This window comes from Apostichopus japonicus, chromosome 16 (assembly GCF_037975245.1).
Source record: "Apostichopus japonicus isolate 1M-3 chromosome 16, ASM3797524v1, whole genome shotgun sequence".
NCBI lineage: Eukaryota > Metazoa > Echinodermata > Holothuroidea > Aspidochirotida > Stichopodidae > Apostichopus > Apostichopus japonicus.
This window is the reverse complement of record NC_092576.1, coordinates 44162029-44184455: the sequence shown is the minus strand read 5'-3', so window position 1 is coordinate 44184455 and position 22427 is coordinate 44162029. Positions and strand designations below refer to the sequence as shown.

The 22427-nt window shown below is 34.6% G+C and overlaps 1 protein-coding gene across 1 annotated transcript in view; it reads left to right on the top strand.

Moving 5' to 3' along the window:
* Positions 1 to 22142, top strand: part of LOC139982552 (uncharacterized) — a 217401-nt gene extending 195259 nt beyond the window's left edge. Inside the window, exons 4-8 of the mRNA XM_071995445.1 lie at positions 4453 to 4488; positions 8724 to 8768; positions 14891 to 14926; positions 17671 to 17714; positions 19014 to 22142. Of these exons, the coding sequence (XP_071851546.1) occupies positions 4453 to 4488; positions 8724 to 8768; positions 14891 to 14926; positions 17671 to 17714; positions 19014 to 19056 (204 nt within the window). The 3' untranslated portion in view covers positions 19057 to 22142. The remainder of the gene's footprint in view (positions 1 to 4452; positions 4489 to 8723; positions 8769 to 14890; positions 14927 to 17670; positions 17715 to 19013) is intronic.
* Positions 22143 to 22427: the final 285 nt, after the last annotated feature.

Genomic DNA, 22427 nt, shown 5'->3' with positions numbered 1-22427 from the left:
CACTGTTTTACAGAGTGCTAATGCTGGACAATGTGGTGATTGATATAAATGAAGGAAGTAGTGATACATTAATTGATATAAAGAAAAGAAAATTGAAGATTATTTTGAAATTCGTGAAACTCATATATTCACTATTTAGAATAAACTATAGAATAAGATATCGGTAATATATTATGGAAGTGGCACTAGATTCGCTCTGTGTGGTACATCATAACCGATGTTTTGTTGGAGCCTGTGATTAAATCACTTTCCACGCACATTTACATATCAAGACCGTAATACCAGTCAGTATGGAGGGGGGGGGGGGGAGGTGGATATCCTACTGCTTCGTTCTGTTGTGTACATACCATGGTAACTAATAAATATACGCGGATTTTGTGACGCCGTGTACAAACACAATGTTCAAAAAGAATCTGATTTTTTTCTTCAAAGATACTGCGTCACGGATTTAAAGATTCTAAGCCTTTGCCGTATATTGCTGTCTGCATTTGTTAAAAGCTTCTTAAATGTGCATTAGACTCTTCTTTGGAGAAGCTGGATAATCCGTTTGCAACAATGGTTGAATGACAAGATTAACTTAAGTAATGTAGCATTAAAATAGCTGGTTTCGTTTACAGTATCAACTTAACCGCCACCAAATAGCTCACAAATACGGAAGCGTAGAAAGGACATTGCATTCACGCGTTACCAACTTGACAAAACGACAATTATCTGCAAATTGACGAGTTGACGAGATGGTAACGTGACAAAAATCACAAAATTGACGTTTTGACGAGATAACGGATCTCGTCAATGCAACAATTTTCTGCAAATTGACGAGTTGCACACTTACTACCATCTCGACAAAACGACAAAATTCAGAAAATTGTCATTTTGACGAGATAACAGATCTCGTGTCTTGTAGGTTCTAATTTTGAGAATGTCTTAATTTGATTTTATCGTTTTTGATACACCGCAATGACAATGGTATAATCAATGCTATAACTGAAACATCACTTTTGACGATGTCATAAGCGGGATTTGTCTGAAATACCGACTAAGCTGAGTTATAGACACTATGGTTGATTGTCTGGTATGACAGACAGAACATAGTCATATAGTCTATATCGCTGTATGCATTATGTTGCAGTCGCTACGGAAGAATTGTTTGGTTACAAAGTGTTACAGTATGCATCGCTCTATAGATACTTAACTAGTCTTATTGATGTTCTAATTTGATTTGCGATATTGACATAAAATATTCAGTTGATATTTGTTATAATATTTGTTTAAAATTGTGACAGATCAGTGAGCAGTATGTGACATTAATAGGTGTTACAGGTCACGGTATGACAGAGCGTTAATCTAAGATGTGATCTTCATTTTACCCGACACTCTTGAAATGGACGCAATGTTACATATTGTCAAGTGTCTACTTCCTGTCAGACTAACATTAAACGTTAGGAACCCCTGTGAAGATATTACGAATTTTACATCATTATTTCATCATTCTGGGTTCCTTTTTGTTCAACTTTCTTTTAGGGGTAGAAAACTACTTTCCATATTTTACTATCAACTGTCCATATTCCTTCTCTCTTTCAACGCCCTTTCATCTGATATTGAACCATATTTATGTGTTCCTAAAGCAGATATCTTCTTTGTTGTATTATATTATTCATTTAACATGAAACGGAACCTTATAAAACCGTTAATGTTTAGTTAGATGTGTACACATTAATGAAGTGTTAATTCATGTAATAACTCGTCGCACTTTAGGCTATTATTCATATTCAGTAAACTTGAACCCAATTAAAGACAATCAATCGTAAATATGCATGACCTAATTATCACATATATAGCATAGATTTCTTTGGTTTGATTTGTTATCTTTCAATTAACATATCAAAGATGGAAAAAATATCCTTAGAGATCCTAATGGGAGCAGAGCGGCTAGGTCTCCATACTGTAGTAACCTTATTTACATTTTTAAAGAAATGTTCAATTGTCCAACTACGAGGACGTTTTTGTCCAGGATCTATATATATATATATATCGTACAATACAGCGTATACGTTAGAAACCCTTGTGACGAGGTATGGTAAAAAAAGGAGGTTGCATGGAACAATAAATTGAAGTCTTCCTTCCACGCTCGTACTCCCGAACATTCGTCCTATATCTCAATTATTATTGTTCTTCTTTCTCTGCATGTAACCCCCTATGTGTCCTCCTTATCGAAGTAATTGCGTTCTGAATCAAAGTAAAATTCTCAAGTTTACAATAGAGAATATTCAGACGGATAAAACATATCAAACAAAATGAATCTATCGTGCTTCCAGTGTCTCTCTTCCACACCGTCTCAGTAATAAAATGTGTTATTGGTGAAAATATCGATGCAGACATTTCATCTCTAGAATCTTAACGTCTTACGTCACTGCACGCAGCAATACAACAGTTAGTAAACAATACCCGGTTCTAGTAGTTTGAGTTGTCTTGGGATATAAGGGATCCCTATTGATTATATAATATTATTTATTTATATTAATGTGTATATACGTGACTGACATAAATATGTTGGTCCAACCAGGCTTATATATGAAACTTAAAGAAATAGTAGAAGGTCATCTTAAAGGTTAAGTTTAAGATTTGTATAACTTTCAAGAAACGCCCTTTCTTACCACCCTCTGTATATACAATACTATAAATAAGTAGCACATTATGACACAAGAAGAGAGGCAATGGTGAACCTGAACTAATATTGGTTGTAAAATAGTTGCATTATTTCTTTCGTCTTTTGAATAATTATTTATGTGTATGAAACAAGATCACAACGGAGCCTGGGCCAGAGAAGGAGAGGTAGGGTGTTCATGTGTAATGTCGTTGATTTAAAAACAAAAATACTATCCGGCAAATTAACTATTGTATTTTCATATTATCCTCAAGCGGTGATGATAATATAATGCAACATCCGGGCCTTGTATCCTCACATGGTTCATATTGTTATTAGTACTCTTTCCATCAGAACCATTCAATATGTCTGTATGTTATAGTATAACAAACACTCTGATGTAGTTGAGTCCAATGTTTCCTGATTCCGAGACGAGTCCGAGACCACTTGGGACGTCGCTAGAAGGGGGTGTGGGGTATCTCATCCCCCCCCCCCAATCTTGGTAAAACTGACGATAGTTGGAAAATTTGAGTGCGACAGTCGGAATTTCCGACTGTCGCACTCTAAGTTACCTAGGCCTATTCATATATTCTTGTGATTGTGAAAGACCTAGAAATTTCGGTCAGAGTTGACCCTTAATCAGTCATATTTACCACGTTTTCCTTGCCAAATTGAGAAATTGTATCTCGCGATCCTTATACTCCATGCACCGTACAAAACTTCGGAATTTTCGGGCTCCAAAACCCATCCAGTTGGAATTTCAGCCACTACACTCTCCAATCATCAGGCTTTAGCTACGTCCCTGGGTTCGAGGATGTACTCTTGAGTATAAACAGAGTACTGTAGAGTATATGAGCAACCCAAACCAAGTCCTAGTCCAGTTAGTATATAGAGACAAAGCAATGACGAGCTCACATGGTATCTGTCTATACTAGTCTAATAGACGAACAGGGCGTATCGGTTACAAAAACCCAATCTAATTATTCCTAAATTTACAGACCATCGCTTCCTGATCTAAATTATCCCTGCATAACGTTGAACAAAAAGAGTCAACTATTGAAAACTGATTTTGTGAGAATGTACAAACTTCCAATTAAAGATACATGGACAGGGTAAATTTAGAAAGAAGAAAATCTATGTAGTTTCTTTTTATATTATATCTTTTTTTACGAACAGTTAACATATGTTAACAGATCTACACTATACTACATTTAATTCTCCCACTGTGTCTCTTTCATGGATATCGTTACTAGACTAACAAAACCATAGAAACAGACCATCTAAGACCACGGTGAGAAAGGGGGGGGGGGACTAATGTGCTGCTTTATAGGTTAAGCAAGATTTTGCTTTTTGACATTGAATCGATCCAACCATGATGTTCTGAGTTCTATCTTTGAATACTGCCCTCATTTCCCTACTCGTCATCTTCTCTGGTTTACATGGTATTCTTCTGATCATCTAAGTAAGAAGTTCATCATTATGATGTCACTCAGTGTTTAATGAAGTCACTCAGTGTGTGATGACGTCACTCGGTGTTTAATGACGAGTATAAGACTACTTTGTCATCCCTATAAAGCTGATTTTTTATTCATGGTATTTAGTCAGTGCATCTTACAGTGACGAGTCTGTCTCCTATATTGACTTTAGTGTGCTCAATACAGATGTGTGTTTACCTGTCAGGAATAGTTTACTGAGATATTTGTGAATATGTATATCATACTAACAGTTATATTTTTGCTTCGCCTTATTATATGTTCCTGAAACACAATTTCAACATCTCATGATAATAACCTTTCTCTTCCTGTCAGGCCAGTGACATACGGGGTAGACTACCAGGGGAAGAGGTAAGTGAGACAGATTCATTTTCCTGTTTATAAGTAACGGTAATTAAGTAACAGGCAAGGAGGTGTTAATTCCTGTGGAACAAAGAAATAAAAATAGAGAGTATTATAATTTATTTCTTATTAGAGAGGTAATATTTATAATTGACGTGAATTGCACAGGTAATTTAGATAGACCAGTTTCAAGTTTATATCTGGATTGATGATAGTACATTTTCAATGTCAAGATAAGATGTGGCCTATATAATCTTCCTTCCGCACTTTTAAAGTTTTACGCTATATTTGTAATTCATACACGATTTAGTCCGATGTTATGTGTCTTAAAAGCCTCATACATTATTAGAATATTAACTGTTAAATAGTTCAGGTGTCCCCTCACCCCCCCCCCCCCCCCCATATATGCAAAACTACTATTTGATTTGATAAGTTCAGATCATAATGCGTTACTAGTTCAAAAAGTATAAAGAAGCTATTTTTTTTTTAATTTCTTATAGTAAAGCCTTTGTTCATTAATTTCTACGCGAAATAAATTTCCACAGGTTATTGACTGTGAAAGGAACTGCCAAATAAACAAATTCTTAAAAGTCACCTTTATTGACACATTAGAAAAACATAATATATTAACATCATTAAATGTCAGATAACGATTCAACAGTGTTATCGGAGTGTAACAATATTCTCTACACATAAAGGACTAACTCTAGAAGACTATACTTAAATTGCTCATATACATTTACTCCGGTATTCCTTGATAATATAAAATTATTATTATCATTCTTTTTGGTCGGGGAGGGGTTGGGGATGGTTGAAGAGGGGCTAAGCTTCTCGCAGAACTTCGGTAAACGATGCAATACAGTTTGCATGTAAGCATCATCTCATACCCGTCAAACAGGAACATATTAACTACTGAAATTGAAGAGATAAACTAGTCCGCTATGTTGGTAAATGTGAGTGACTCTATAGGAGGAAGATGATTTACTGGGTTGTTAGGGTTAGAGTATCGGTTATAGCTTATTATTATTCATCGTGATACGAGAGCGTCCACTGTGTAATTAATTAATAACTCGGAACAAACTGTTGTTATTTGAGATATAAGGAAACTATAAACAAAATTAACCCTTGATGTGTTTAGTGTCTGATTGATGACGTCATACAGTGATCCCTTACAGAGTGGACTTAATGGAGAAGGGGTGCAATTGCAAGTTCCAATTCGGGTCCCTTGATATATATGACAATATGACATGATAGCAGCGGTGTATGTAGTTAACGAACTAATGTGATTTGAGATGAACCGGCGTGCGTGCATGAGAGTTGGCTCTCTGCCAACATGCAAGTTAAATAGAAAAAAACAATGAGCGATATATTACTAAATTTGTGTCAGTCCAAAGCCCCAAGTAGGATTTTGAGAAGGTATACGCTGGTTCTCATCTCAATTAATTGATGATTGTTTATCACAACCTGCTAAAGTTATTGTTTTTTACCATAGATTTTGGTCTGTTCGTTTCAATATGAAAGCCAATTTCTGAATATTATACCGAGCCTTTCTATTGTTAGTCACAATGAGGTAGCAAGGAATTAAAATAAAGCATTTTTTCCCGTCTACATGAAATTTAATTTTGGAATATTCCATGAAAACATTAATCTTTGATATGTATTAAAAACCTGGATAATCCAGCTAAAATATAATGTTCTTATGGCGGTGTAATATTGAATAATGTCAACGATTGTTCAGAATAAACATAAGAGCTGATTTCAAGGCACGTTTATCTTTCTTTCTAGGGCCCATTAAAATTCTTTTCAAATTGCGACGGTAGCTTACCCGTGCAGCTAGGGCGTATTGATGCTACATGCATCATTGTGTCATTCATTCATTACATATCATTGTATGATGATGAAGAGATTACCAGCGGATGAAACAATAAAGAAATTAGAAAAGGGGAAGATGAAGGCAATCGAAACTGGTGATACTGCAAAGAGAAACAGCTTACAAAGAGAAATCAATAAGCACGTACACAAAAATAGATCTATTTATTTTGAGAAAGTTACATCAAATTCTAATTCTCCGTGGAGCCTGCTAAAATCTATTAGCAAACCCGGTGACCATCACAAAAACTTGATATCTAATGAACTTGGAGTTGAATTAAATGAACATTTTGGACGTTTTAACAGTGCTGTTATTAAGGATGTTAATTTGATCTTACCAGAAAGAACTAATGATATACCTGTAGTATTCGTAAAGAATGAAGTTAACAAATATTTTAGCCTGGTTAAAAGTGGAATTGCCTCAGGTTTCGACAACATCTCGTGGTGGGTTTTCAAATATTGTTCTGACGAACTGTCAAGTATTTTTGCAACTATTTTTAATAGAAGTATTAATGAAAGTCTGATTCCATCTTCGTGGAAACATGCTAAAACGTCACCTGTTCCTAAAACAGGTAATCCCATAACAGTTAATGGCTATAGACGAATAGATATTTCAAGTATTGGATTTAACTGCATGCAGACAATTCTACTCCCATACATAACGCAATCTATCATTGAACATGGCGACAAAAATCAATTTGCCTACAAAAAGGGAGTTTCATGCACTGATGCCATACTTACTCTTGTACATGACTTCGTTTCGGGGCTAAATCAGAAAGACACAACATTGTCAAAAGTCCTTTTCTTAGATTTTTCAAGCGCATTTAATACGGTATTGCCTAATCGCCTAATTCAAGATCTATGTAGCTTTATTGAAAAACCATGGCTTATTCATTGGCTTGCAAACTTTGTACAAGGCTGATATACGCAAGTGAAATTACAGAAGGGATTTTTTTCTAAATCGGATATTAAAATTCGCGTTCCTCAAGGGGGTCCTCTATCGGCTCTACTTTTCACCATTTACATGGATGAGATACGCTCAAGTTCCAACTGCAATGTTATTAAGTATGCAGATGATACTGCTGTTTCCTGAAGAATCAGTAAAAGCACACACAGTAAAGATCAAGATGAATATCAGTACTTTATTTCTAGAATTGTTAGCTTGTGTGAGCAGAAAAAATCTAATTTTGAATCCAAATAAATAAAAAAAAATCTTGTTTGAAAATATAAATGTTAAACACAAAGGTTGAATGAATGTTAAAGAACAGAAAACTATAATTCGGGGCTCGTGCATTGAACGTACCTCTTGCACTATGTATCTAGGAGTGTGCATTGACGATAAGTTAACTTTTACAAATCATATCTCAAAAATGTTAGCTAAAGTGTATTATATTGTTTCGACACTAGCATTCACTGTCCCATACTTTTCCAGTGATACAATAGAAAGGGTGTTCGCGGCGTCTGTCTTGCCGATCCTAGTATATGCGGTTCCAGTATGGTATCATTTTGTACACGTTAAAGATACGAGAAGAATAAAAAGTTTTCTTAAATTTTGTTCAAAAATTTTCAAGCTTGATTATGAGAATCTTGTACATAGAGTCAATGAATCTGCTAGGAATGAATTTATACGACTTGTCCTCCTGCCATGCATAATTACAACATACACATCAGCATAATGTTAAAGTTAGTTTGGAGTAGGCGCTGCCACTAGCCTACTAGCTGACTTTTCTGGTCACATAGTGTATAGTCAACCGGAAGGAACCATTGATGTAATAATCTTCCTTTTTTAAATTAATTTCCAGCAACAAAATAGAAGCTACAATGATTTTTAAAATTATAATACAATTACCAACCAGTTAGCGCATTTCTGCAACTTTACTCGCTTAGTTCTTTGTATTTGGAAGAAACGGAAATTTGCAATACATGAATTTGTTTCTATGGTGTAATTGTTTTGTTACTGTAAAATGCTGGAAATGCGTTATAAATGATTCTTCAATGCCCCTCCCAAAATATATTTTAGCTTCAAATGTTTCTGTGTTTTCAGTATTTTGTAGTTCGTCGAGGACAGGCTTAGAGTGAAAAAGAAAAAAAAAAGCAAAGGCGGTTTTTGTTATACTCTTTGGTTAAAACCGTATAAAGATTTAAATCTTGTCAAAATATCATTGTCAAAATTCGTGCTCCTCTTAATAATTTTTAATTATCAAAATATACCGTGTTTTAGTGCGTTCTCTATCTGCCCAGTGGACATATGCAAGATGAAAGTAAACTATTCGATAATCGGCGTATAGGAATAACAGGCAAATAAAGCGCACTTTAATAAGGATGACTTTTGTTTTATATAGTTATGTGTGATTATTTGTTTCCCTTTCTTGCAGGGTTACGAAGGACCTGTTCCACTCGAAGAGGATACGGATGAAGAAGTATGAATGTCGAATATTTCCTTTTCAGATTTCCTCTAAGTTATATTCCGTAAGCTGATGTATGTTTATTTCTAACAGAGGTTCATAATAGAGATAGGGAACTCATTACGTTTTGATTTATAACAGAGGTAAGGTACTCATTACGTATTGAGATATAACTGAGGTAGGGTACTCATTACGTATTGATATATAAGAGAGGTAGGGTACTCATTACATATTAATATATTACAGAAGTAGGGTATTCATTACGTATTGAGATATAATATAGGTAGGTTACTCATGACTTATTGAGATATACCAGAGGTAGGGTACTCAGTACGTATTGAGATATAACAGAGGTAGGGTATTCATTACGTATTGAGATATAACAGAGGTAGGGTACTCATTACGTATTGAGATAAACCAGAGCTAGAGTACTCATTACGTATTGAGATATAACAGAGGTAGGGTACTCATAACGTATTGAGATATAACAGGGGTAGGGTACTCGTTACGTATTGAGATATAACAGAGGTAGTTACTCATGACGTATTGAGATATACCAGAGGTAGGTTACTCATTACAAATTAATATATAACAGAAGTAGGGTATTCATTACGTATTGAGATATAACAGAGGTAGGGGACTCATTACGTATTTTGATATAACAGAGGTAGGGGACTCATTACGTATTGAGGTATAACAGTGGTAGGGTACTCATTACGATCTCCATTAAGTAAGAAGAAGATCTGGCATTTTTTTTAATGAAACAAATAAAAGTAATCACAACCTTTATCTCAAGTCGTTGCTATAATCACGTGACTGCTCTTAATTAGTGTATTCATTGTCGTTTAGACAGATTTAGAAAATCTGTGTCCCACCAATTAGTGTCACGGATATTTGTTTGTGTTAAAAAATTACTTTAATCTTCTCTGGTGGGATTTTGGTGGACTGAAGTAATATTATGTTCCTTCTCTTTCCGTTAAACGGTCAAGTTTGCTACCAGCAGATTGCATTAAAAAGCAGCACAAAGTACAGAAGTTTTAGAGTCCAATTTTGTTTACTCTTACTCAATAATTAACTTTGTTCTCTCTAATAGTTTCAAGAGATTTGAATGATAACTATAGTTTAAGTTATTATTAATCCAGATTAGTATAAAAATAACTGACGTACAACTGAATTAAGTTTTGCTCATAATTTAACACTGTTCTCTCTAATAGCATCAATGGATTTAAAGGACCTCTACTGTTTAAACTTTAATTTAAGAAGATATATATTTTTGCGACGGTTTCAAGTTCATTAATGTATATAGGACGCTAAATAACTGGAGTTTATATATGTCAGTAATAAGGATGAACTGGTAATGTAAGGTATGGTGACCGCTGCGAAGCAGCACGATTTAAATAACATTGTTGTTCTTGTTTAGTTCTAAAATCATATCAGAAACTGGTTTACATGGCCTATCATTTGTGTGTGGACTGCATAGATGAAATGGCTTGTGAATTTCAGACACACCGTTCTCCAGTGTGCAAGTCCTGGACATTTTGGCGATTAATATAAATTAAATAAAGTTGAAGACTATTTTGAAATTCGTGATATTCATACATTCAATATTTGTAATAAACTAAAGAAGAAGATCGTACAAATATATTATTTTAGTGGCAACAGATTTGCTTTGTGGAGTAAGTCATTATCGATGATTCGGTGTAGCTGTGATTATAAAATTTTCCCCGCACATTTACACAATTACACCATAATTTATCCAACTGCTTCGTTCTGTTGTCTAGTTACCATGGTAACCAAGAACAAGACACGTATTTGTTGATTCTTTACACGCACAATGTTAAAAAAGAGCACGCACATGCATCTGAATTTGTTTCAAGACACTGCGTCCCGGAAGAAAGATTCTTAGCCTTTGCCGTATATTGCTTTCTGAATTGTTAAAAGCTTCTTAGTGTGCAGTAGACTGTCATTTGTAGAAGCTGGATGATCCGTTTACAGCAATGGTTGAATGATAAGATTAACTTAACTAATGTAGCATTAACATAGCTGGTTTCGTTTACAGTATCAACTTAACCGCCACCAAATAGCTCATAAACGTTTCATCAGTTTGATAAATTATTATAACTTGGATAGATACTTAAACTCATGACAAACATGTTTGCTTTGTAACCAGCATCGGAACTTAAATCAGACCTACCATATGTACATACTAGCTTCATCCATTTCATACATGTAAGATTTGGGGCTAAAGTTGTTTCTGTTTTCATCGCCTGCTGAGGCTCATTACAAGCGGTCAGGTTCATATTAACTTCTATCATATTAATATACCGTTGAACATAACATGTGCACTTAGAGCTTCCGTCAGAAATACCTAACTCGAATCTAACAAAATCCGCATATACTGTTAATTTCATTTCCGTTATCACCAGTATAAATATGCAATATCTATAAACATAAGAACCAAAGACTAAGAAATATACAAATATGTACATCAATACGAACGTAAAGATAAGAAAGTAAAAAAGTTGATAAATATTTGAAAACATATGTTACTAAACATAATCCATACAAATGTTCAAGTGCTTTCCTTTGAATAAACGTTACAAAAAAGCATAGCTTTATTCCATTTTTTGGGGCAAGATATTAGGATTGGGAACATTTCTATTAGCTTTAACTAAAATACCCTTACGTGCAGGATACAGTAGGTGTTCCATACGAATAGTTCATGTCTTGTAGGTTCTAATTTTGAGAATGTCTTAATTTGATTTTATCGTTTTTGATACACCGCAATGACAATGGTATAATCAATGCTATAACTGAAACATCACTTTTGACGATGTCATAAGCGGGATTTGTCTGAAATACCGACTAAGCTGAGTTATAGGGGTAGAAAACTACTTTCCATATTTTACTATCAACTGTCCATATTCCTTCTCTCTTTCAACGCCCTTTCATCTGATATTGAACCATATTTATGTGTTCCTAAAGCAGACATCTTCTTTTTTGTATTATATTATTCATTTAACATGAAACGGAACCTTATAAAACCGTAAATGTTTAGTTAGATGTGTACACATTAATGAAGTGTTAATTCATGTAATAACACGTCGCACTTTAGGCTATTAGTGTTACATATTGTCAAGTGTCTACTTCCTGTCAGGCTAACATTAAACGTTAGGAACCTCTGTGAAGATATTACGAATTTTACATCATTATTTCATCATTCTGGGTTCCTTTTTTTCAACTTTCTTTTAGGGGTAGAAAACTACTTTCCATATTTTACTATCAACTGTCCATATTCCTTCTCTCTTTCAACGCCCTTTCATCCGATATTGAACCACATTTATGTGTTCCTAAAGCAGACATCTACTTTGTTGTATTATATTATTCATTTAACATGAAACGGAACCTCATAAAACCGTAAATGTTTAGTTAGATGTGTACACATTAATGAAGTGTTAATTCATGTAATAACACGTCGCACTTTAGGCTATTATTCATATTCATTAAACTTGAACCCAATTAAAGACAATCAATCGTAAATATGCATGACGTAATTATCACATATATAGCATAGATTTCTTTGGTTTGATTTGTTATCTTTCAATTGACATATCAAAGATGGGAAAAATATCCTTAGATATCCTAATGGGAGCAGAGCGGCTAGGTCTCCATACTGTAGTAACCTTATTTACATTTTTAAAGAAATGTTCAATTGTCCAACTACGAGGACGTTTTTGTCCAAGATCTATATATATATCGTACAATACAGCGCATACGTTAGAAACCCTTGTGACGAGGTATGGCAAAAAAAGGAGGTTGCATGAAACAATAAATTGAAGTCTTCCTTCCACGCTCGTACTCCCGAACATTCGTCCTATATCTTAATTATTATTGTTCTTCTTTCTCTGCATGTAAACCCCTATGTGTCCTCCTTATCGAAGTAATTGCGTTCTGAATCAAAGTAAAATTCTCAAGTTTACAATAGAGAATATTCAGACGGATAAAACATATCAAACAAAATGAATCTATCGTGCTTCCAGTGTCTCTCTTCCACATCGTCTCAGTAATAAAATGTGTTATTGGTGAAAATATCGATGCATACTTTTCATCTGTAGAATCTTAACGTCTGACGTCACTGCACGCAGCAATACAACAGTTAGTAAACAATACCCGGTTCTAGTAGTTTGAGTTGTCTTGGGATATAAGGGATCCCTATTGATTATATAATATTATTTATTTATATTAATGTGTATATACGTGACTGACATAAATATGTTGGTCCAACCAGGCTTATATATGAAACTTAAAGAAATAGTAGAAGGTCATCTTAAAGGTTAAGTTTAAGATTTTTATAACTTTCAAGGAACGCCTTTTCTTACCACCCGCTGTATATACAATACTATAAATAAGTAGCACATTATGACACCAGGAGAGAGGCAATGGTGAACCTGAACTAATATTGGTTGTAAAATAGTTGCATTATTTCTTTCGTCTTTTGAATAATTATTTATGTGTATGAAACAAGATCACAACGGAGCCTGGGCCAGAGAGGGAGAGGTAGGGTGTTCATGTGTAATGTCGTTGATTTAAAAACAAAAATACTATCCGGCAAATTAACTATTGCATTTTCATATTATCCTCAAGCGGTGATGATAATATAATGCAACATCCGGGCCTTGTATCCTCACATGGTTCATATTGTTATTAGTACTCTTTCCATCAGAACCATTCAATATGTCTGTATGTTATAGTATAACAAACACTCTGATGTAGTTGAGTCCAATGTTTCCTGATTCCGAGACGAGTCCGAGACCACTTGGGACGTCGCTAGAAGGGGGTGTGGGGTATCTCATCCCCCCCCCCCCAATCTTGGTAAAACTGACGATAGTTGGAAAATTTGAGTGCGACAGTCGGAATTTCCGACTGTCGCACTCTAAGTTACCTAGGCCTATTCATATATTCTTGTGATTGTGAAAGACCTAGAAATTTCGGTCAGAGTTGACCCTTAATCAGTCATATTTACCACGTTTTCCTTGCCAAATTGAGAAATTGTATCTCGCGATCCTTATACTCCATGCACCGTACAAAACTTCGGAATTTTCGGGCTCCAAAACCCATCCAGTTGGAATTTCAGCCACTACACTCTCCAATCATCAGGCTTTAGCTACGTCCCTGGGTTCGAGGATGTACTCTTGAGTATAAACAGAGTACTGTAGAGTATATGAGCAACCCAAACCAAGTCCTAGTCCAGTTAGTATATAGAGACAAAGCAATGACGAGCTCACATGGTATCTGTCTATACTAGTCTAATAGACGAACAGGGCGTATCGGTTACAAAAACCCAATCTAATTATTCCTAAATTTACAGACCGTCGCTTCCTGATTTAAATTATCCCTGCCTAACGTTGAACAAAAAGAATCAACCATCAGTTGAAAACTGATTTTGTGAGAATGTACAAACTTCCAATTAAAGATACATGGACAGGGTAAATTTAGAAAGAAGAAAATATATGTAGTTTCTTTTTATATTATATCGTTTTTACGAACAGTTAACATATGTTAACAGATCTACACTATACTACATGTAATTCTCCCACTGTGTCTCTTTCATGGATATCGTTACTAGACTAACAAAACCATAGAAACAGACCATCTAAGACCACGGTGAGAAAGGGGGGGGGGACTAATGTGCTGCTTTATAGGTTAAGCAAGATTTTGCTTTTTGACATTGAATCGATCCAACCATGATGTTCTGAGTTCTATCTTTGAATACTGCCCTCATTTCCCTACTCGTCATCTTCTCTGGTTTACATGGTATTCTTCTGATCATCTAAGTAAGAAGTTCATCATTATGATGTCACTCAGTGTTTAATGACGTCACTCAGTATGTGATGACGTCACTCAGTGTTTAATGACGAGTATAAGACTACTTTGTCATCCCTATAAAGCTGATGTTTATATTCATGGTATTTAGTCAGTGCATCTTACAGTGACGAGTCTGTCAGGAATAGTTTACTGCGATATATGTGAAGACATATCATTCTTACATATATGTTTTGGTTCGTCTTCAACTTATTATATTTTCCTGCTGTACAATTTTAAAATATGATGAAAATAATATTTCTCCTTCCTTTCAGGTCTGTGACAATGATGGCAAACTACCAGGAGAAGAGGTAAGTGAGACATAGGTTCATGTTCCTGTTAATTAATAACGGTAATGTATTAACATGCAAGGTGTTAAATCACTGTGGAACAAAGAAGTAAGACAAAACGTATTAGACATTGGTTCTCACCAGGGAGGAAAGTTTTATAACTGGCGTATAAAGAACGGGGAATATAGATAAGTCAGTTACAAGTTTATATCTCGTAATGATGATAAAGAGTATGTGATTCCACTCTGCTGATGCGCAGATCATAATTCGTTTCTAGTTAAAAAAGTTTAAAAAAGCTATTTTAAAATTTGTAATAGTAAATCCTTTGTTCATTTATTTGTTTGCAAAACAATTGTTCACAGGTTATTTACTGTAAAAGGAACTGAGAAAAAAATTCTTAAAAGTAATCTTCATTGACACACAAGAGAAACATATATATTAACATCATCAAATGCCAGATGACGATTCAACAGTGTTATCGTAGTGTAGCAATTTCCTCTACACACAAAGGACTAACTCTAGAAGGTTATACTTAAATTGCTCATAAATATCTACTCCAGTATTCTTTGATAACATAAAATCAATATAATTATTCTCTGTGGTCGGGGAGGGATTGGGGTTGTTAAAGAGGAGCCAAACTTCTCGCAGAAATTCGGTAAAAGATACAATACAATTTGCATGTAACCATCATCACATATCCGTCAAACAGGAACATATAAATTATTGAAATGACATGACAGCAACGGCGTAGGTAGCTAACGAACTAAGGTGATTTGAGATGAACCTGCGTGCTTGTATGAGAGTTGGCTCTATGCCAACTTGAAAGTTTAAAACACACAAATTTCATTGAGAGATATATATTATTCAAATTTGTGTCAGTTAAAAAAAAACCAAGTAAGATTTCGAGAAAGTATACGCTGGTTCTTATCTCCATTAATTGAATGTTGTTTATCACAACCTGTTAAAGTTATTGTTTTTTACGATGGTTTTTAGTCTGTTTCTTTCAATATGGAAGACAATTTCTGAAGAGTATACCGAACATTTCTGTTGCTAGTCAAATACGGTAGCAAGGAATTACAATAAAACATCATTTTTTCCGTCTACATGAAATTTAATTTTGGAATATTCCATAAAACATTAATCTTTAACATGTCGTTCCTTCTTTTGTTTACATTATATGTATTGAAAACCTGATTAATCCAGCTAACAATAGTGTTCTTACGGGCGTTTGTTATTGAATAATGTCAAAGTTTGTTCAGAATTAACATAAGAGCTGATTTCAAAGCACGTTTTATCTTTTTGCCTATAGGGCCCGTTTAAAAATACCATTGTAGCTTACACATGCAGCTAGGGCGTATTTATGCTACAAACAGTATTGTATATACGAAATTGTACTAATGGAAGTTGGGTGTGTCCTCACTATGCAGGTGTCGGATAAGTTGACGTGATGAAGTATTTCTCCTTAAAGGCAGACAACTTGTGGCTTTGAGTTCATTGTGTTAAAATGGAGAGAGGGAGGACTCGTCAGACTAAATTGGTTAAAACTAGAAAATGTTACCCAAATTTGGATGAAGATGTAAATTAACCCCACCCCATCCCTCTCCACTAACTTTCTTCGCCGGAGTTTTAGAAGTCACTCTTAGTTTAATAGTTGTAATACATCGTGATATGTTATGTCTGTAGACATCTCGGACATAACCGTAATGTGTAACCATGGAGATGCAGGAACAATATTAATTACATAAATCTATAGCTATCGCTTTACTGATACTGTACAGAGAAACTTACAATATAGTAAGAAACTTATAAGAAAGTAATTTTAATTTCTTGTTTTGGAAAGGTTTTGAGGATCCTCTTTGTCCAAACGAATCCTGGTTTAATAAAAGGCCTGAAAAATGAAATATATATGTCTCTTAATTACTTAATATCTCCCCAATATCTCCCATCTATCTCAAAAAACAAAACGAGTTCAAGACCTAGTGTTACTATGGGTCTAGTACCTACATACTGACAGTTTCCCCAGGCATTAGTACTATAGTAACCACAGAAGCCCGGATCCCGCGGAAAGGGGACGGGACAGTATTGTGATCGCGAATAATTTTTCGGAACATCTTGTTAAATCAGTATAGTTATGTATTTATTTTCGCATTGGGGCCCGGGACGCCATAAGGATCCTTTTAAAATTTAATTTCAGGAGTGTTAAGGACGTAAGCAGTATGTCTACGGATCCAACCAGACCACTGACCATTCGTATTAAGCAGGCTATTGACCGTTGGGGTCTTAGTCTAATATTTGTTGACATATACGACCCATTGTTGTTATTTATACACTTATTTTCAATGTTTCAAGCAAACGGTATAGAACGTTTTTTTTTTCTCGAATCCAACCTTCGCAAATTAGTCCTTTCAAGCACGGAATCAAAGCGATCACAGCATTTGTGACCATGGTTTCATGGATTTATCCGTCATGTGTATTACGTGTTCAGTGCTAAAATATTCGCAGAATATACTTGTTAGAATTCCCTAAAATGATAACTGAAATGATACTAATTAGGACAAAAACTGTCAAGACATTTAAAAACATGCAAATGGAATTTCAAAATGAAGTGAAAATAAGTTTGGTTAAACCTAAATCGATAACATCTGAGAAAACACTATTTATATGGCTGCATATGATGAATATTTACAACATTTAAATATACTGCATTGTCTTTTTTCTGTGTTATCTTATACATATTCATAACTAATACTTTCCCTCTTGTTTAGGGATTCGATGAAGAGAGTTACCAGAAAAGCCTGGCATGGCTCAAGTAAGTGTATGGTCAATACAATTGAATACTTTTTACCTTAGTATTTAAAATTGTATTTGTTGAGAGTGGATTGTGTTTGCTACTTTTAATTGTAAAATCTTAATATATTAAACAAATTATCCATCATTAGACACATTTTTTATCCCTATATCTGTGATTTTCTAATTTATATTGTCACTAATTTCATCTGCTTCAACTGTAATTGGGTTTAATATAGTTTGTGTTTACCAGGCTGATCCCTGATTAAATGCATGAAAATGAGTGAAAAGTTCCTTCCATTAGAAAGAAACAAAAGTATATGTTCCGTATCGCAATAATGTCGGATACACAATCTTCTGTTCCGCTGATGAGGCGTAAGAAGGTCATATCTTGAAAGCGATATATTTTTTTCATCTGCTAACATGTATCTTATCACTAAAACGGTTATTATAATGGTTAGTATAGTTCCACCATTCCTCATTAATTTGAAGGAAAAATATAAATTATCGTGAGTCCTTCGTTAATACTTACCGGGACAAAACTGTCGGTAAACATTTGAAAGTTTATTAGGAAACGACTATTATCGATATGGTGACGTCACTCTATTGGACTACACACATAAAATAAAAGAATCAGTGGAAAGAAGGTTAAAGAAGGTTAAATCTGAGCAACTTCATGGCTCGTCAGCTCTTTGGCATCTGTGACTCAATTAGGGACGTAAACATGGAATTTTTAAATAAAGTGAGGTGGGATCGGAAAGGGGGAGAAATGAAATACAGATTCATAAATTAAGAGACAGAAGGGATGTTTAGGTCAGAGGGTCACGATACTGTTTTCTAAAACACAAACATGTTAAAGAGCATTATCTTCTTCCATTTCTGTTTCCTACAAATTCGTCTTTTGTAACAAATTATTTCCTTTGCCTTTGCATAAAACCAAATATTAAGAGTGTAAAGTATACTTACAGAGCACATTAATTCCTTCGTTGAAGTTTAGAAGAATGTTAATGTGAATGCATGGTTAGACTTACCTACGAGAACAACAAATGCATTGAAGAGAGAGCGGTCATGGATTGTGTGCTCAAAAGAGGGCAACTTCATACCGATCGTTTACTGGTGTTACGTTTCGCGATGTTTGTTTAGTTGGTGGGTTAAATTACTTGTTGGCTCATGGTATTACTGCCACACTTTTGCGGGTGTGTGTTGGAAGGGGACTGTGTAGGTATTACTAACTCATTGTTCTACCACTACGTAGTTGCTTAATCCATTTATTATAATAACAAGCATACCTAATATAAATCATTATACCTTTATATTACAGCTCACTGCAAAAGGCATGTTCATCTGGCGTCGCCCATCATTAGCAGGACTGTGACGTCATTCACTCTCTTCTCAAAGCGATGGCAGGAATCTCATTGCGAAAGGATCTAATAGAGAGTTAATGTTTAAACTGTTAGGAGTTCCCAAATACTACAGACATCGTCAGATAGAGCTCCAGTATAATACACATGCAACTAGTTTAGTATGATTGTTACATCATCCAAAGTCTATATTCTCAAGACAATGGCATGGTAATTTGATGAACATTTCTGAAGCTGATGTATATGCTGCTAATGTTTGTAATGAGTTCAATGTCCACTATACATCTTTCTTCTATTAAGAGACAGAGATCTCAACTTCGCCAACTACGGAAATAGTAAGGGTGACGTCACTGATTACCAATTTGAAGAAACATTAAACAAATGTACTCCTTGTGTCGCTTGAATTTAGCTCGATGAGATGTAAATCAAACCAAAACAGAGAAGCACAGGTTTGAAACAATGAGTAATTATGAGAAACACGTCCACTATTAATAAGGATATAGTACCCACCGTTAAGGTTGGTTCAACCACATATAGCATACATAATTTAAATTAAATGCTAGCTTTTCTTTTCGGGGAAGGGGATGGGATGTGTAGTAGATTCCTTCTTCATCCTGTTAAGGGCTTAGGTTTGTTAACTGTTAATAACTCCAAATACTACAAAAAAATCCAAACCAAGAGTTGATATGTTACATGTTCGTATAGGCTACTTAGTATTGTAAAGTGTAGAACAAGTAATTTCTTTCGTTTGATTAGTAACATTACTGTCTACATATACTTCCTTTTCTAACTTTAAATTCGTTTTATCTCTTTGAGCCAAATTCAAATTGCAAAGAACCAATCAAGCTTCTGATGATGTCATCCATCAAACATTATGTCATCACTATAAGAGCCTATTTTTCTCTTGGATGTCAACTATTGAGAGAGGGAAGAGAGAGAGTACACTCCATGTCTTACTCTTTTTGTGTATGTGGAGTGGCTTAGAGGGTGAGAGGGGTTGGAGGCATTAGATGACGTAACCACCACATCGGGGACCTAGTAGATATTATAGTAGTCATTTGCACCACTATCTGAACGCTAATTTCCAGAATGGGAATTAAACGGTAAAGTTCAGTATTTTTTTAGGAATTAATTTTTCTACAATATGTTACAAAGTATTTGCTACTTGCGTAATGGTTTGTTTGTAGGTCAAGTATTGCTGGTGACCTGCTCTCCAGCATCCATGCACTCCTCGAAAGCAGGGTATCAAATCCTTTATTGGTCCAATTGTATGCAATGATGATTCACCCGACAAACATTATACTACTCAGAATATTAATTAAACGCCTACTTCTGTAAATACTTCTAAACTACTTTTAACCAGACATGTTTGTAATGCTTTGGTTAAAATATGTACATACTGTATCCACATACACTCGGTATAACTAGGAGTGCATGATTACACTTTTATGTGGTTTCTTTGTTCCTTCTTTCACGTAATGTTGATTCAAACTTTGATTCAAACTAAGTTACGTAATGTCTTGAATCTAACAAGATTAGAGCCACCGAAATTGTGTCAATGGTAAGACTCAATGACATTCATTGTATATCTATAATGTCATTGCGTTATTAAAATCGAACTACAAGGACTTACATGTGATATTAATTAATATCTGGGATATGTTTGTTCTAAGTCAGCATTTCTTCATTTCTTTATGTTCCAGTGTAGTTTCATTCAAAACATGAAGACAATAGGGTGCGTGAATGTTACGTCATATCAATTGATTTCAAATGACAAATGTATATTAAGTAACTGATACTTAAATAACTTTTTCGATTGTTTCAATACTTTTGTTTTTATTATTTTATTATCCTTTTAAACTTCGCTTTGTTATTGTTTTTACAGATGTATGTTCTATCCATTTCAAATCATGATTTGAAATACTTTTAGTTTATTATGATGAATTTTAAGGCATATTCTATTTGTTGTATTGACTGATCTCCATCAGCGCACGAATAATATAATGCTTACAATAATTCACCGACAGACAAAGATATAAACGTTTAAGACTAACATTTCATCAGTAACAGTCAATTCAGAAATGCTTTGATCATGCGCTTAACATACAATCTCTCATTAAATGCTGGTATGACGTCATAATGTCGGTATCATGATAGATAGCATTGCAACAGGAATTGAACCATACAGAATGGTTCTAATAACGTTATATTCTTCAGTAGAAATCATATTTTTAATTTTCATTTGTTTTCATTAAATGTTTACTACATTTTGATGACTCTGTTCTATAGACGAGTTTGATAAGTTACATCTTGGCTCAAAATAGACTGCAAAGTCGCCAATCTTAAAAAGGATAACCCAGAGTAAAATATATCTTGACTAATTAAATAAGATTATACACTAAGCATCCTGGTGAAATTTTCATACAATTCCTACCTTGCATTTTTGATATATCGATAGCTGAAATTATCACAATTTGTAACACAGGTATAGATAATAGTGTACTAGGATAATAGGATGGCGTGACTGTTATGACATTCAAATAATGAAACGAACAAGATCATGACAATCGGAACATTTTGTGTACTGAAGCTTGAAATTAATGATCGTACCCTTATAAATGGCAGGTCTTGTAGGTTATTTAGTGTTTTTTTGTTTTCTTAGCTTATACAGTCTCTTCCCGGGTTGCCTAATCTGGAGCAGCCTCCCAGTATTTAAGTAATTAAGTTTCCCACGTAGCTTAAAAAAAATGTTTTGCTAACCTGCACGAACCGATCAGGCTTGTCCCCTCCCGCTCTGACACCCACCGTTCAGGGCTGAAACCAATAATAATTCAAAACTTCATTAGAAACAGCTGATTAAAGTTTTAGTAATTTTATAGAATATTTTATACATTGTCAAAATTCTACCGATGAATATCATTATTTTGTTACCGGTTTGAAGTTATTTCATATTTCTTTCATGTTGGCTTTAATAAACGCTTTGTAATTCCTGGTTTGGAAACCAAATACACATGTCCATTCATGATATATCCTAACATTACACACATAACATTGTAACCAATCGTACGGTTAATAAAATTAACTCTAAACCCGCCTTTCGTGAATATGTTCTTTCTTTCATATATTACCCGATATAAAACAATATTATCAAATGATAAATATACCGGGTTATATCCTAAACTTGACAACTCTTCAAAAACACGATATTTAATGACTTAAACTAATTTTAACAGGTATCGAATTGCAGTGGCGGAGCTTCCATATATACAGTCAGGGGCGGATGCCCTCTTGACGGACTCAAATGGACTGATGGCGCCCTTTTCGGCTTTTTAACACTTTTTACTTATTCGCGATTATTGACTTTTTTATTGCGT